At 43.2% G+C, this 18,034-nt stretch overlaps 1 protein-coding gene across 17 annotated transcripts in view; it reads right to left on the bottom strand.

The window, feature by feature from the left end:
- Positions 1-18,034, bottom strand: part of LOC139558459 (thyroid hormone receptor beta) — a 108,872-nt gene that overhangs the window by 25,805 nt on the left and 65,033 nt on the right. For 9 of the 17 annotated variants that reach the window (XM_071373598.1, XM_071373596.1, XM_071373597.1 and 6 more), the window contains 3 exons: positions 2,236-2,292; positions 1,981-2,053; positions 1,560-1,613 (listed from right to left, as the gene is read on the bottom strand). In XM_071373598.1, the coding sequence (XP_071229699.1) occupies positions 1,560-1,613; positions 1,981-1,987 (61 nt within the window). In that variant the 5' untranslated portion in view covers positions 1,988-2,053; positions 2,236-2,292. Of the gene's footprint in view, positions 1-1,559; positions 1,614-1,980; positions 2,070-2,235; positions 2,293-18,034 lie in introns of all 17 variants that reach the window. The other 8 variants (XM_071373602.1, XM_071373605.1, XM_071373607.1 and 5 more) reach the window with 2 other exon arrangements.

Genomic DNA, 18,034 nt, shown 5'->3' with positions numbered 1-18,034 from the left:
GACAAAGCTATTAGGAAAAAAGTCCAAATGACAAGCCCTTGAACAACCTTGAAGGGTTGATACTGCAATATAATATAACTATACAACCGGTCAAAAGTTTTAGAACACCTACTTATTCAATTCTCTCTCTCTCTCTCTCTCTCTCTGAGTGAGAAAACGAAAGAGGGAGAGGAGCGAGACAGAGGGGGAGAGAAAGAGAGATGGACAGACATTCAAAAGGTTTCAGTTAGAGCTACAGAACAGACAGACAGACAGAACCACAGTTGGCATGTTGTGTCCCGCATCCATCTGGATGAGAGACAGAGAACTGAATTATTCAAAACGGAACCTAAAAATGGAGCACTAAATAGGGGGAGTGTGTGGAGGGGGGTGGGGGTGGGTTGAATGGGTTCATGAAATAGAATGAATGGGTTCATTAAATAGCACACTATCAGCCTTAGGGTCAAATTATTTTTGTAGAAGAGAAAACCACACAATTATACTACTTTACCCGGAAACAATACAGAAGCAGCCCTCTATGTTACCCATGGCAAAAGGAGTGACACGTGAATGCCTTTGACCTCATCACTGCACACTGATCCTCTGCCAGGTAACAGTAACAAACAGCTAACATTCATGGCTCTGCCTAAGGCTGTGAGGCTGAAACGTTGGCATAAAAAATATATATTTGACACTTTGCAAGCGCAGTGTGCAGAAGAGCTTCTCCTCTTTAAACAGTGACAGAGAGGACCCAACCAAACCCTGTATGTTTCCATATTCAGCCTGGACGTTTCCACATGAATAAAACACAGACACAGAGAGTACCCAGCTGGCATGACGCTATCTCTCTCCCACGCAGACATGACTATTTAGTTCAGATCTCTGTCAGTAAGGCCAGCGGACACACACACATACACACAGCTTTCCGAGAATGAAAGGGAAGATCAAGGTGCATCTGAAATGGGGAAATGATTTAATGATTGGATCTCTAATTCATATGTGAGCTGCTATACAGTGGTTTAGAATGTCACTGACTGTTCTGACTGTTCAGAATACCTCAACCGTATGACATACACATATATTAGATCAAATCGAGTTCAATAGGGTCAGATACCTTTCAATAGTACATGTCATTCTCCCAATGACAAAATATATTCTGAGAGCACACTTTCGTGCAGTGTTTCTTCACTGTTGTTCAACTACCCCCAATGTAAGACTTTCCCCCTGAACCCCATCATGAAAAAACACTACTTTACTATAACCCCACAACCCAGACAGACAGTATAGAATAGAGAAGTATGAGGATGAGGAACAGGACTATGTAGATAGATAGAATGACAGGGAGGAATGTAACTGTACTATGTAGATCACAGGAGGTTGGTGGCACCTTAATTGGGGAGGACAGGCTTGTGGTAATGGCTGGAGCAGAAGGAGTGGAATGGTATCAAACACCATGTGTTTGATGCCATTCCATTGATCCGTTCCAGCTATTACCACAAGCCTGTCCTCCCCTCAGCAGCCAACACTGATGTAGATACATAGACAGCTAGAATAGTTGAGAGGGAGGTATAGAACTGTACCATTTTGCAAGGCCTCATGTTTCCAGCGGGGGGTGGTGCATTTGTCTCCTTGCTCTAGAAACGAGAAGCAGAAAGCATTTAGAAACAGAAACAGTCTCTTTTTGTGAGCGTCACAGCACAAGACAGCGCAGCGCAGCACAGCACAGCACAGCACAGCACAGCACAGCACAGCACAAGACAGCGCAGCACAGCACAAGACAGCGCAGCACAGCACAGCACAAGACAGCGCAGCATGCCACACTCGCCTGGGTCAAAAGCCCTGATGATGACATTCATTTCAATTTAATGCAGTAAACAAAACCCCCCCCACAGATATTGACCCAGTCCAGTGAGGCATTCTGTGCTGTGACATGCGCCCCCCCCCAAAAAAGACTGTTCCTACAGAGTATATGAATACTTCAATGTATTTTAAAAGTGTTACCTGACATGCTGCTGGGCTTCAGGGCCTAGACACCATTCTCATACCCTCCCCTGCCTTCTGATACTGGCCTGGGCTGGAGGGAGATAGAGCTGGAGATTACATGGACAACTCACTGAAAACATAGCACTTAAACGTAACTCTCTAGCTCTCTGTATTCCCAGTCAGTTTCTATGAGATCAGTATGACATTGTTAACTATACAGAAGGTACCCAGAGCCGTGTATAGAGGAGTGTCTCTGATGGCACTTATTCTCACCTGTGTGCGGAGTGTCAGAATCCCCCACAGTGATGCGTCGGCTTACACCATTGGAGCCTGAAAGACATATGAAGGATTTTGTTCGATTTGCTTAAGAAGGCTTAATTTGTGTGTATATAGGCTATGAATGATGATCCCAACATCTCAACTAATACTGAAGTGATGCAAAGCAAACTGTCTGCTGACAAAAACAATTGCGGAGGGAAAGTCTGTTTGCTCAGTTGCTCTTTCAAACAGACAGAACTTTGCAGTAGTTTGTTAGTAGAATGCCTTTCAGGTCAGATTCAGCTCGGTTGTTGTTATAGGTCACAGTCTTGGCCCCCCGAGGAACAGGTCTCCTATGCCAAGTGTGCCCTAGACATGCTTCCCACAGCGACACCTAGTGGACATAGATGGAACTTCAACCACACACACACTCATATACACACACACACAAGCACAAACACAGCTTTAAAGCCTTAACAGGGAGAACAACACACAACAGAGAAAAAGAGACTGTGACATACATGAAGATGCAGCCTATGGTCCCATACTGTGTACATAACGATGCATGATAGAAGACTTGGCTACAGCACATAACGATCATGGCTGTTGTATAGTATAGTATGGAATTAGGCTAGATGTAAATGTGCTGTGTGTGTGTGTGTGTGTGTGTGTGTGTGTGTGTGTGTGTGTGTGTGTGTGTGTGTGTGTGTGTGTGTGTGTGTGTGTGTTGGGAGTGTTAGAGCAGCATAGAGTCAGTAAGTGGAATCAGAGAGCAGCAATGACAACACATTAACACACGCACACAGATACACGCACATCCTTGCGTACCACAGAAAGTGGTTCAGGTCAACTAAAACAACTCCATGGTTAAGTTTAAGCATTTCTTCCGAATGGTTAAGTTAAAGGTTCATGTTTGGATAGGTTGAAACCTATCCAAAATAAAAAACGAGGGCTTAGCACTGTGATTGAACCAGTGACCCTCGGAGCCGGAGCTCGCAGTTTACGGCTTCCGACAGCTCCGTCCACAACGCCCTAGCAAACCCCAAGCCTACTTGACGGTAATAGCGGTCACCATTGCCCCTAGTGGCCCGTTTTGAAGTAATCTACCGATGTCCTGCTTACCTGGATGGACGTCAAATTTCGCAGTGGATCTTGAGCGATCTGGCTGGTGTGTCCATGTCAATGTGTGTGTGGTACTGCATCAGAGTGCTAGAGGCGTCACTACAGACCTGGGTTCGATTCCGGGCTGTGTCGCAGCCGGCCGTGACCGCAGCCGTCGCAGCCGGGATTCATATTTTCCAGAAAATCTACAAAGTTTCAATACCGAGAATAATTTATATTTATGCCGAGAGTCCCGGGAAATACTACTAAAATCGGAAGCGCCCATACAGTAAAAAATAATAAAAAGTAACACAATAACATAACGAGGCTATATACAGAGGGTACCAAGTCAGTGTGCGGGAGTACAGGTTAGTTGAGGTCATTTGTACATGTAGGTCGGGGTGAAGTGACTATGCATATATAATAAACAACAAGTAGCAGCAGTGTACAAAACAAATGGAGGGGGTGGTTATCAATGTAAATAGTACGGTGGCCATTTGATTAATTGTTCAGCAGTCTTATGACTTGGGGGTAGATGCTGTTAAGGAGCCTTTTGCTCCGGTACCGCTATGACTCGGGTGACTGGAGTCTCTGACAATTTTATGGGCTGACCGCCTATTATATTGGTCCCGGATGGCAGGAGGCTTGGCCCCGGTGATGTACTGGGCCATACGCACTACCCTCTGTAGCGCCTGACGGTCAGATGCCGAGCAGTTTCCATACCAGGCGGTGATGCAACCGGTCAAGATGCTCTTGATGGTGCAGCTGTAGAACTTTTTGAGGATCTGGGGACCCATGAGAAATCTTTTCAGTCTCCTGAGGGGGAAGGTCATGCAGTCATGGGTGAATAGGGAGTACAGGAGGGGACTAAGTACACACCCCTGAGGGGCCCCAGTGTTGAGGATCAGCGTGGCAGATGTGTTGTTGCCTACCCTTACCACCTGGGGGCGGCCCGTCAGGAAGTCCAGGATCCAGTTGCAGAGGGAGGTTTTTCTTGACACACTGCTCGCTTAAACCGGAAGCCAGCTGCACCATTGTGTCAGAGGAAACACTGTATAACTGGCGCCCGAAGTCAGCGTGCATGTGCCTGGCCACAAGGAGTCGCTATGGGACAAGGACATCCCAGCCGGCCAAACCCTCCCTTAACGACGCTGGGCCAATTGTGCGCCACCCCATGGGTGTTCCGGTCACGGCCGGCTGCGACACAGCCCGGAATCGAACCCAGGTCTGTAGTGACGCCTCTAGCACTCTGATGCAGTACCTTAGACCGCTGCGCCACTCGGGAGATATCAAGGTATCTTAACGGGGACCAACTCTGTCCCAAAAAAATCTACTCTCATACCTTTTGTTGATCACACATTCTCAACCAAAGTTCACATGTGGGCAGTAATACAAGACAGCGCAGAGAAGCAGGGGAAATGTTATAAGGGTATTTTACAGGGGCACAACTTTGGTTTTAGAAGTGGGGGACATAATTATTATTATTCATTTTTATCCGGTCGGAAAAACAACCTACCCGACCACTCGGAGGCATCCGAATGGTCCTAAAGCACACCGTTGCCTCGTTTTGTATCATAAAACTGGGGAGGACAAAAATGCAATTTCAGGATGTCCCCCCATCCCCAGTGAAAGTTGTGCCCCTGGTATTTTGACATGAATAAGCGAAACGTGCTTTGATAATGCAACCTATGGATTACAGAATAAAGTTATACATTTTCATGCGAGACAGGAGTCAGGATTTGGGGTTTCAGTGGGATTGGGATGATAGGAAAATAGTTCAGGCTCTATATCAGGCTACTACTACTTGAGTCAATAGATAGATAATACACTTGATTTAGGCTACATTATTGCATGCTAAATGTTTCTGATTAGTGATAGATGAGCAAACAAATAAAGGAGCTACCAATTCCACCTGTCCAACCAGAGATCCATTAACCAAATATACAGACAGAGATTCAGTGAAACAAAATCACTTTGATTGATTATCAGGTCCCCTGTGGGAATCAAACCCACAACCCTGGCATTGCAAGCACCATGCTCTACCAACTGAGCCACACGGGACTCATCATTAGCACTCACCTCAATTAAGCTAACATTTCCCCAGCCTAATTGTTACCAAATATCTAAACGGAGATTCAGTGAAAACAAAGATCTGACATTGATTGATTTATCTATATGAGTCCCCCAAGTTGTCTTAAAGCAGCGCCATGGCTCTGTCCCAATCAAAACGGTGCTGAAATGATCATCTAGGTGACCACACACAGCTATTGCTTTAAAAAGGTTGTATATGACTTTGGGAGTTTTAGTATAAGCAAGAATTTGAAACATGCCTTCAATTACAATATTCCAATATTTTCATCATTCAGTTGATCATAACTAAGGTGAATTTTCCTTTCTCTGCGCTTCTAAGCCCAATAGTCGTTTCCTCGTCTCCTCAGTCCGCTGCTACCCAACTCCGCCGCTCTGTTCTCAACACCAGTTTAAATCAATATAGCCTGCTGTTTTCTAGAAATCAGTTTTTTTTCAGGTTCGGCCTCATTTCATTTCTGTGATGTCGGGCCAGGCCTGGGCTCGGGCTTCAGCTCACCAGGCTTGCGTCGGACAGGGATCTAATTTTCAGTTCTGATGACAACTCTAAACTGCATTCGGGTCTCGTGTGGAGTCCGGCAGTGTCAATTACAGTATGTGTATGCTTTGAATTTATGCAGACTTTGTGTGAATCAGTAAATCAGCTAGGCTAAAGGCTTCCATGAGACAACCTATTTGGATACTGTGCTATTAGATTTTTTGCCAATCTGCTGCTACAGATGTTGTGTATTTTGTGGAATTGCATTAGTGCTACGTTGGGGGAAAATGTGGTAATTGAAGAGTGTGAAGAGAAAATTGTAGAGGTGCCATCTTAGTGTGCACGTTTGCTATACACAACTCAAACCCTCCTCCCATAGCCCCCTCCTTTGATGAACAGCTGGCTGGAGGTGAAGTGCATAATGGGTACAGGGCATGGGGTGTGCAAACATCCACTAATACTTAGTTATTTACATCATTTTAAGGATAAAATGCAAATCTATCTACATGCAACTTGGCATCAGGACAATAATTGTAGCCTTATCAAAAGGTAGCTGGGGAGTGCCTGTTGGCTGTAGTGGGGTTCATGGAAAGTTGTTTGTTGTGGTGTGTGTGTGTGTGTGTGTGTGTGTGTGTGTGTGTGTGTGTGTGTGTGTGGCTGACACAGCAGTGATAAATGAAAGATCAGTCTGGGTTAGATAGATATAGGGAGCAGTGGGTGGACAACATGTGTACGTGTGTGTGCCTTTATTATAGTTCCGCCATGATGATGATGGGGGCCATTTTCAATTACACTCCTCGATTCAAGCTTGGTAAATGAACTATCAGAACAACAAGACTTCCTATCCTTGTGTAATGTTTTGTGTGATGAAGCTCAAAGTGTGTGTGTGTGTGAGAGAGACAGAGTGTTGTCTGAATACACCCACTTGGTCCACAGATGGCCTTTTTTTTAAGGAAATCACTTGGTTGAGCACTTTGGTGAATGTCTAATTATAATTTGGGCACATAGAGTCCCGAATTACCACAGTGATACTAATGGCTCTGAACACACACACACACACACACACACACACACACACACACACACACACACACACACACACACACGCCTGAGTCAGCTGGAGAGAGAGCGATAGAGCGAGAGAGAGAGAGAAAGAGAGCATGGTCTCTCCCCTCATTCCCCCAATGTCCTCCTCCCCTTTCACCTATATGTCAAAGCCATGTGGTTTTGTACTTCTCTTGCTCACTCTATTTCAATGTCTCTCAAATGAGCTGCCTATTTGTTAGGTTTGAAAGAAGCTGATCGTTAAATCAATGGCAGAGTCAAGTACTTTAATCACCTGTGATGTGATGGTTAAAAGAAGTGCCTTTCATGTACTGTGGGGCAAAATAGTATTTAGTCAGCCACCAATTGTGCAAGTTCTCCCAATTAAAAAGATGAGAGAGGCCTGTAATTTTCATCATAGGTACACTTCAACTATGACAGACAAAATGAGAAAACAAAATCCAGAAAATCACATTGTAGGATTTCTAATGAATTTATTTGCAAATTATGGTGGAAAATAAGTATTCAAGATAAACCAGCAATATTTCATTTTCACTTTCTGTGTCCCAAACAACACACAATGTATTTTATTTTGGGCGCACTAGCTGTATATATGCTATAGTAAACTCAGCAACAACAAAAAGTCCTCTCACTGTCAACTGCGTTTATTTTCAGCAAACTTAACATGTGTAAATATTTGTATGAACATAACAAGATTCAACAACTGAGACATAAACTGAACAAGTTCCACAGACATGTGACTAACAGAAATGGAATAATGTGTCCCTGAACAATGGGGGGGTCAAAATCAAAAGTAACACTCAGTATCTGGTGTGGCCACCAGCTGCATTAAGTACTGCAGTGCATCTCCTCCTCATGGACTGCACCAGATTTGCCAGTTCTTGCTGTGAGATGTTAACCCACTCTTCCACCAAGGCACCTGCAAGTTCCCGGACATTTCGGGGGGAATGGCCCTAGCTCTCACCCTCCGATTCAACAGGTCCCAGACGTGCTCAATGGGATTGAGATCCGGGCTCTTCGCTGGCCATGGCAGAACACTGACATCAGCCATACTGCTCGTTCTGTGCGTGGTGGCATTGTCATGCTGGAGGATCATGTCAGGATGAGCCTGCAGGAAGGGTACAACATGAGGGAGGAGGATGTCTTACTTGTAACACAGCGTTGAGATTGCCTGCAATGACAACAAGCTCAGTCTGATGATGCTGTGACACACTGCCCCAGACCATGACGGACCCTCCACCTCCAAATTAATCCCACTCCAGAGTACAGGCCTCGGTGTAACGCTCATTCTTTCGACGATAAACGCAAATCAGACCATCACCCCTTGTGAGACAAAACCGTGACTCGTCAGTGAAGAGCACTTTTTGCCAGTCCTGTCTGGTCCAGCGACGGTGGGTTTGTGCCCATAGGTGACGCTGTTGCCGGTGATGTCTGGTGAGGACCTGCCTTACAACAGGCCTACAAGCCTGAGTCCAGCCTCTCTCAGCCTATTGCGGACAGTCTGAGCACTGATGGAGGGATTGTGCATTCCTGGTGTAACTCGGTGCTGTTGTTGTTGCCATCCTGTACCTGTCCCACAGGTGTGATGTTCGGATGTACCGAACCAGTGCAGGTGTTGTTACACGTGGTCTGCCACTGCCAGGGTGATCAGCTGTTCGTCCTGTCTCCCTGTAGCACTGTCATAGGCGTCTCACAGTACGGACATTGCAATTTATTGCCCTGGCCACATCTGCAGTCTTCATGCCTCCGTGCAACATGCCTAAGACACATTCACGCAGATGAGCAGGGACCCTGGGCATCTTTCTTTTTGTGTTTTTCAGAGCCAGTAGAAAGGCCTCTTTTGTGTCCTAAGTTTTCATAACTGTGACCTTAATTGCCTACTGTCTGTAAGCTGTTAGTGTCTTAATGTTCCACAGGTGCATGTTCATTAATTGTTTATGGTTCATTGAACAAGCATGGGAAACAGTTTTTAAACCCTTTACAATGAAGATCTGTGAAGTTACGAATTATCTTTGAAAGACATGGTCCTGAAAAATGGACGTTTCTTTTTTTGCTGAGTTTATATTGGGTATATGGTGCCATTTGTGACACACCCGGTGGCTGGGATGAGTGGGCCACCTAACGTGCAGTTATCAAAACTAACATATTCTCATCACATTAGTCTGGGAAGGATATAAGCAAAGTAGAAGTATCAATGAAAAGTACAGTACCATCTAACCAGCTACAAGGTTTTCCATGAGCAAGAATGACACCATTATAATGTCAAGAAGAGTTAACCCTAAGATCTGGTCTTGTGCTCATCTGGTCTTGTGCTCTGAGTAGGAAGGCTGACCTAGAATCAGTTCTGCCTTTTAGATTCTAATGAATAAGATTGCATGTGACAGAGGGGTTCTACACACTGTGATGTTGTCCAGCTCACCATCGAAAACACTGAACCCCCACAGAGAGGACCAGAGAACAGACACAGAGATTACAAATCTTACATAAACCTTATACAGAGAGAGAGAGAAAGAGAGAGTTTGAGAGCGAGAGGGAAAAAAAGCCTTCGACTCAATTTGCCATGAGGGTCTGCTATACAAATTGATGGAAAGTGGTGTTGAGGGAAAAACATACAACATCAGAAAATCCATGTACACAAACAACAAGTGTGCGGTTAAAATAGGCAAAAAACACACATTTCTTCCCACCGGGCCGTGGGGTGAGACAGGGATGCAGCTTAAGCCCCACCCTCTTCAACATATATATCAACGAAATGGCGATAGCACTAGAAAAGTCTGCAGCACACGGCCTCACCCTAAAGTCAAATGTCTACTGATGATCTGGTTCTTCTGTCACCAACCAAGGAGGGCCTACAGCAGCACCTAGATCTTCTGCACAGATTCTGCCAGACCTGGGCCCTGACAGTAAATCTCAGTAAGAACAAAATAATCGTGTTCCAAAAAAAGGTCCAGTCGCCAGGACCACAAATACAAATTCCATCTAGACACCGTTGCCCTAGAGCACAATAAAAAACTATACATACCTTGGCCTAAACATCAGCGCCACAGGTAACTTCCACAAAGCTGTGAACGATCTGAGAGACAAGGCAAGAAGGGCATTCTATGCCATCAAAAGGAACATAAAATTTGACATACCAATTAGGATCTGGCTAAAAATACTTGAATCAGTTATAGAACCCATCGCCCTTTATGGTTGTGAGGTCTGGGGTCCGCTCACCAACCAAGAATTCACAAAATGTGACAATCACCAAATTGAGAGACTGCATGCAGAATTCTGCAAAAATATCCTCAGTGTACAACGTAGAACAACAAATAATGCATGCAAAGCAGAATTAGGCCATTCCCAAACCTTTTATAACAAAGCCATCACGTACAGAGAGATGAACCTGGACAAGAGTCCCCTAAGCAAGCTGGTCCTGGGGCTCTTTTCACAAACACAAACACACCCCCAGAGCCCCAGGACAGCAACACAATTAGACCTAACCAAATCATGAGAAAACAAAAAGATAATTACTTGACACATTGGAAAGTATTAAAAATAAAAACTGAGTAAACTAGAATGCTATTTGGCCCTAAACAGAAAGTACACCGTGGCAGAATACCTGACCACTGTGACTGACCCAAACTTAAGGAAAGCTTTGACTATGTACAGACTCAGTGACCATAGCCTTGCTATTGAGAAAGGCTGCCGTAGGCAGACCTGGCTTTCAAGAGAAGACAGGCTATGTGCACACTGCCCACAAAATTAGGTGGAAACTGAGCTGCACTTTCTAACCTCCTGCCAAATGTATGACCATATTAGAGATACATATTTCCCTACACAGCTGCACAAAGAATTCGAAAACAAACCCGATTTTGATAAACTCCCATATATACTGGGTGAAATACCACAGTGTGCCATCACAGCAGCAAGATTTGTGACCTGTTGCCACAAGAAAAGGTCAACCAGTGAAGAACAAACACCACTGTAAATACAACTCATATTTATTTTCCCTTTTGCACTTTAACCATTTGTACATCGTTACATCACTGTATATATACATAATTTGACATTTGTAATGTCTTTATTCTTTTGGAACTTCTGTAATGTTTACTGTTAATTTTGATTGTTTATTTCACTTTTGTATATTATCTACTTCACTTCCTTTGGCAATGTTAACATATGTTTCCCATGCCAATAAAGCCCCTTGAATTGAATTGAATTGAGAGAGCGAGAGAGAGCGAGAGAGAGAGAAAGAGAGTGAGAGGGAAAGAGAGAGAGCGAGAGGGAGAGAGGGAGAGAGGTGTGTGGTGCAGCTCATACCACTTGTTATCACGTCTTTATTTTACAGACAGAACCATTTTCATGCCAGAGTTTCTTGGAACAGCCAGAGGGACAAATAGTCTAATCTTTATTTGATTATAAAAAGAGAAAGAAAACAAAGAATCTGGAGTGAGCCTTGATGATGGGGCAAGCCATGTGTTTGTGTGTGAGAGTGTGTTTGTATTTACAGATCCCTATTAGCTCTTGCCAAGGCAGCAGCGACTCTTCCTGGGGTCCAGCAACATTAAAACTCTTCGGGCTAGGGGGCAGTATTTTCACGTCCGGATGAAAAGTGTGCCCAAAGTGCCTGCTACTCAGGCCCAGAAGCTAGAATATGCATATAATTGGTAGATTCAGATAGAGTATTTTCTAAAGTTTCTAAAACTGTTAACATAATGTCTGTGAGTATAACAGAACTGATATGGCAGGCCAAAACCTGAGAAAAATACATCCAGGAAAGAATTCGTTGAGGTCACTCTCTTTTCAATGGGTTTCTATGTGGATCTAGATTTCTGTGGCACTTGCTTGCAGTTCCTATCGCTTACACTAGATGTCAACAGTCTTTAGAAATTGGTTGATGTTTTTCCTTTGAGAAATGAAGAAGTAGGCTGTTCAGAACGAGGGTCGAGTCTAGTGTACTGTTGTGGTTGGGGCGCACGACCTGAAAGCTCGCTCCACTTTGTTTTCGTCCAGTATTGAACACAGTTTATTCCGTCTTAAATTTGATCGATTATTTACGTAAAAAAAGTTGTATTAGGAAAGTTGTTTGAAATGTTTGGAACAAGTTTACAGGTAACTTATTAGATATTTTGTAGTCATGTTGCGCGAGTTGGAACCGGTGTTTTTCTGAATCAAACGCGCCAAAAAAAATGACATTTTGGAGATATAACGACGGAATTTATCGAACAAAAGGACCGTTTGTGATGTTTATGGGACATTTTGGAGTGCCAACAAAATAACTTCTTCAAAGGTATGGCATGAATTATATCGTTATTTCTGAGTTTTGTGTCGCGCCTGGCGGGATGAAATATGATTGTCTGTGTTTGTTTGATGGGGTGCTGTCCTCAGATAATCGCATGGTTTGCTTTCTCCGTAAAGCCTTTTTGAAATCTGACACGTTGGCTCGATTAGCAACAAGTGTAGCTTTAATTTGTTGTATTGCATGTGTGATTTCATGAAAGTTTAATATTTATAGTAATTTAATTTGAATTTGGCGCTCTGCCATTCCACCGGATGTTGTCGAGGGGTTCCACTAGCGGAACGTCTAGCCGTAACAGGTTTAAGGCAGTTAAATACAATTAAAAATATTACATGAAATTACATTTCAAAACACTTTTCACAATAACATAAAGTGTGTGCCCTCAGGCCACTACTCTATTACCACATATCTCCAATATAAAATCCATGTGTACGTGTGTGTAGAATGTGTGTCTTATTATGTGTGTGTCTCTTCACAGTCCCCGCTGTTCCAATTAAGTCTAGGCGTCCCGCTTGCGGGACAACTTCCGATGAAACTGGAGGGCGCGCAATTCAAATAAATAATCATAAACATTATGGATATTAAACATTTAGGTACATACAAGTGTCTTATATCGGTTAAAAGCTTAAATTCTTGTTAATCTAACTGCACTGTCCGATTTACAGTAAGCTTTACAGCGAAAGCATGCCATGCGATTCTTTGAGGACGGCGCCCCACATGAAAATATTTTTCCACCGGCACAGATTTCATAAATTCACAAATAGCGATGAAATATTCACTTACTTTTTGAAAATCTTCCTCTGATTTGTCATCCAAAGGGTCCCAGCTATAACATGTAGTGTCGTTTTGTTAGATAAAATCCTTTATATCCCAAAAAGTCTTCAGTTGGCACCATCGTTTTGAGTAATCCACTTGTTCAACATGCCAAGATAGGAATCCGAAAATGTACCCCTAAACTTTGTTTCAACAAGTCAAAATACGTTTCAATTTAATCGTCAGATACCATAAAATGTAATTAAACTATAATTTTCATACAGAAAGAAGTATGTTCAATAGGAAAGCGATATGAGCAGGTGCGCGTCCTCTTCATCTTGCGCGCATACACAAATTTCCAAGTCTGTGTCCCTGTAGTAAAACTGATATTTCTTACTCATTTTGGAAGAAACAAGCCTGAAACCTTGAACAAAGACTACTGATACCCAGTGGAAGCCATAGGAATTGCATAATGGGAGCTAGACTTAATTATTTCCCTGTATGTTCCATTGGAAGAGCATGGTCTGTCAAAAAAAAAAATATGTCTGGTTGGTTTTTCTTTGGATTTTCTCCTACCATATCTATTGTGTTATAGTCTCCTATATTATTCTAACATTTATAAAAACTTCAGAGTGTTTTCTTTCCAATGGTACCAATTATATGCATATCCTGGCATCAGGGCCTGAGCAACAGGCAGTTTACTTTGGGCATGTCAGTCAGGTGGAAATTGAGAAAAATAGACCCTAGCCTGAAGAAGTTCATAAGGTGTATTACATTTAACATTTAAGTAATGTGTATTGTTATGTGTTTTTTTTTAAGTCTTATTCTACTGCTTGCATCAGTTACCTGAAGTGGAATAGAGTTTGATGTAGTCATGGCTCTATGTAGTACTGTACTCCCATAGTCTGTTTTGGACTTTGAAGAGACATTTGGTGGCATGTTTTGTGTGGTATGCATGGGTGACTGAGCTGTGTGCTAGTAGTTTAAACAGACAGCTCGGTGTATTCAGCTGGTCAACACTTCTTACAAAAACAAGTAGTGATGAAGTCAATCTCTCCTCCACTTTGAGCCATGAGAGATTAACATGCATATCATTAATGTTAGCTCAGTGTACATTTAAGGTAATTTTCAGGAGGTCCCTCTTTGTGGCACCTGACCACACGACTGAACAGTAGTCCAGGTGCGATAAAACTAGGGCCTGTAGGTCCTGCCTTGTTGATAGTGTTGTTAAAAAGGCAGGGCAGCGCTTTATTATGGACAGACTTCTCCCCATCTTAGCTACTGTTGTATCAATATGTTTTGACCATGACAGTTTACAATCCAGGGTTACGCCAAGCAGTTTAGTCAGTGTTCACATGCCCGAACACCTTGAATGCCTGCCTTATGCAAAAGAACACGATCCTGCCAGCCACTGACAGGGAAGGAGTCTGCAGCTTAAGAATACAAATCAAATCGTATTTGTCACATGCACCGAATACCACAGGTGTAGACCTTACAGTGAAATGCTTACTTACAAGTCCTTAACCAACAATGCTTTAAGAAGGTTTAAGAAAAATAAGTGTTAAGTAGAAAATAGATAAGGAAAAAATAGGGGGAAAAAGTAACAAATAATTAAAGAGCAGCAGTAAAATAACAATAGCTATATACAGGGGGTACTGGTACAGAGTCAATGTGCGGGGGCACCGGTTAGTATAGGTAATTGAGGTAATATATACATGTAGGTAGAGTTAAAGTGTCTCATTAGTCTACTGTGGATTCATCTCCTTCCTTCATCAACACTGGTCTGAAAACATAGGACAGGTGAAATCACTATGGTCTTGTCTACCAGTATTTGCTGACATTATTCCAGCTCTTTAACATCAGTGCAGCTGAAGGAAAGGAGATGAGGTGACTAGGAGAGGATGTTACATTAGTCTATTAAGACACAACCACAGTTATTTTCCTCCAGGGCCAATTTCCTGCTCGGCTGGCTGGATCACATGCCATCACTTACATCATCGAAACAGCACATCTTTAGATACCCTTCAAACACCTATATGGGCAACATGAGAGAAGTACCATTGCATGCATGAACGCACACATTACACACACACATGTATGCACACAACACTGTAGTTGACCCATGCATTTATAGGAAGTGAACCTAGCTACTTCTCTCTCGGGTGAACTCTTGCTCAATACAGAAATACAGCACTACAGCAGCACTAGAATAGATGTTGAGATAGAGAGCTAGGTGTAAAGGATGGATGTTGAGAGAGAGAGCTAGGTGTAAAGGATGGATGTTGAGATAGAGAGCTAGGTGTAAAGGATGGATGTTGAGAGAGAGATCTAGGTGTAAAGGATGGGTGTTGAGAGAGAGAGCTAGGTGTAAAGGATGGATGTTGAGAGAGAGAGATAGGTGTAAAGGATGGATGTTGAGAGAGAGAGCTAGGTGTAAAGGATGGATGTTGAGAGAGAGAGCTAGGTGTAAAGGATGGATGTTGAGAGAGAGATCTAGGTGTAAAGGATGGATGTTGAGAGAGAGATCTAGGTGTAAAGGATGGGTGTTGAGAGAGAGCTAGGTGTAAAGGATGGGTGTTGAGAGAGAGAGCTAGGTGTAAAGGATGGATGTTGAGAGAGAGAGCTAGGTGTTAAGGATGGATGTTGAGAGAGAGAGCTAGGTGTAAAGGATGGATGTTGAGATAGAGAGCTAGGTGTAAAGGATGGGTGTTGAGAGAGAGAGCTAGGTGTAAAGGATGGGTGTTGAGATAGAGAGCTAGGTGTAAAGGATGGATGTTGAGAGAGAGAGCTAGGTGTAAAGGATGGATGTTGAGATAGAGAGCTAGGTGTAAAGGATGGGTGTTGAGAGAGAGAGCTAGGTGTAAAGGATGGGTGTTGAGAGAGAGAGCTAGGTGTAAAGGATGGATGTTGAGAGAGAGAGCTAGGTGTAAAGGATGGGTGTTGAGATAGAGAGCTAGGTGTAAAGGATGGGTGTTGAGAGAGAGAGCTAGGTGTAAAGGATGGGTGTTGAGAGAGAGAGCTAGGTGTAAAGGATGGATGTTGAGATAGAGAGCTAGGTGTAAAGGATGGGTGTTGAGAGAGAGAGCTAGGTGTAAAGGATGGGTGTTGAGAGAGAGAGCTAGGTGTAAAGGATGGATGTTGAGAGAGAGAGCTAGGTGTAAAGGATGGATGTTGAGAGAGAGAGCTAGGTGTAAAGGATGGATGTTGAGAGAGAGAGCTAGGTGTAAAGGATGGATGTTGAGAGAGAGATCTAGGTGTAAAGGATGGGTGTTGAGAGAGAGAGCTAGGTGTAAAGGATGGATGTTGAGAGAGAGAGCTAGGTGTTAAGGATGGATGTTGAGATAGAGAGCTAGGTGTAAAGGATGGATGTTGAGATAGAGAGCTAGGTGTAAAGGATGGATGTTGAGATAGAGAGCTAGGTGTAAAGGATGGGTGTTGAGATAGAGAGCTAGGTGTAAAGGATGGGTGTTGAGATAGAGAGCTAGGTGTAAAGGATGGATGTTGAGAGAGAGAGAGCTAGGTGTAAAGGATGGGTGTTGAGAGAGAGAGAGCTAGGTGTAAAGGATGGGTGTTGAGATAGAGAGCTAGGTGTAAAGGATGGGTGTTGAGATAGAGAGCTAGGTGTAAAGGATGGATGTTGAGATAGAGAGCTAGGTGTAAAGGATGGATGTTGAGATAGAGAGCTAGGTGTAAAGGATGGGTGTTGAGATAGAGAGCTAGGTGTAAAGGATGGATGTTGAGAGAGAGAGCTAGGTGTAAAGGATGGATGTTGAGATAGAGAGCTAGGTGTAAAGGATGGGTGTTGAGAGAGAGAGCTAGGTGTAAAGGATGGGTGTTGAGAGAGAGAGCTAGGTGTAAAGGATGGGTGTTGAGAGAGAGAGCTAGGTGTAAAGGATGGATGTTGAGATAGAGAGCTAGGTGTAAAGGATGGGTGTTGAGATAGAGAGCTAGGTGTAAAGGATGGATGTTGAGAGAGAGAGCTAGGTGTAAAGGATGGATGTTGAGAGAGAGAGATAGGTGTAAAGGATGGATGTTGAGAGAGAGAGCTAGGTGTAAAGGATGGGTGTTGAGAGAGAGAGCTAGGTGTAAAGGATGGATGTTGAGAGAGAGAGCTAGGTGTTAAGGATGGATGTTGAGATAGAGAGCTAGGTGTAAAGGATGGATGTTGAGATAGAGAGCTAGGTGTAAAGGATGGATGTTGAGAGAGAGAGCTAGGTGTAAAGGATGGGTGTTGAGAGAGAGAGCTAGGTGTAAAGGATGGGTGTTGAGATAGAGAGCTAGGTGTCAAAAATCACAAGCAAGTGAGTTTCAGGCTTAAAAGTGTTATGGTCTAACTGAAATGTTAAACAGTGCTGATCAAAAAGTCATAATATTACATTTATTGTATTTATTTATTAAATTTAGAAATGTGTGCAGAAGGATAAAATACCTTCGAGATTGACTGAAGGTTTTGAAATGTTCTGAGTAGGTTACTAATATATCCATCTAAAAATAAACATTGCCCGTATCTCAGCAACCAAAGCACAGTAGCAAGAGAGAAAGAGAAGCTCAGCCAACAGACATGTCCATTTACAATGCAGTACATTTTAGTCATTTCGCCGGATACTATTAGCCAGAACAATATGAAATAAGTGCTGAATAACTGCCCACAAATGGTAATCTTGGGAAAACCAAAAAATCTGTATAACTGAATACTTTGTACATTTTGATGTACTACCAAAGACTCCTCCCCATCCCTGTTACCCATGATGCAGTAAAAGCTTTAGCCAATATGAAATGGGTTTGGGACTGAGGTGGAAACAAGCTGAATCAGATGAAATGGTGCACTAGGTGGATGTTAGCTGCAGTAAATACACATACGTAGTGAGTCAAGACTTATTTGAGTTCTAAGCACCAGAGAAAAAACATAACACGCACGTAGCTAAGCCTCCAGTTGTAATTATTAGTGCAAAATATCATCATGCATCATGAAATTAATGAAATACATGGCTGTATTCTCAGAGCCTTCATAACCGTCTCTTGTGCCCCTTATCTAACATGGCCCTTTG

This window comes from Salvelinus alpinus, chromosome 29 (genome assembly GCF_045679555.1).
Source record: "Salvelinus alpinus chromosome 29, SLU_Salpinus.1, whole genome shotgun sequence".
In the NCBI taxonomy this organism is placed as follows: Eukaryota; Metazoa; Chordata; class Actinopteri; order Salmoniformes; family Salmonidae; genus Salvelinus; species Salvelinus alpinus.
This window is presented reverse-complemented; position numbering and strand designations above follow the sequence as displayed.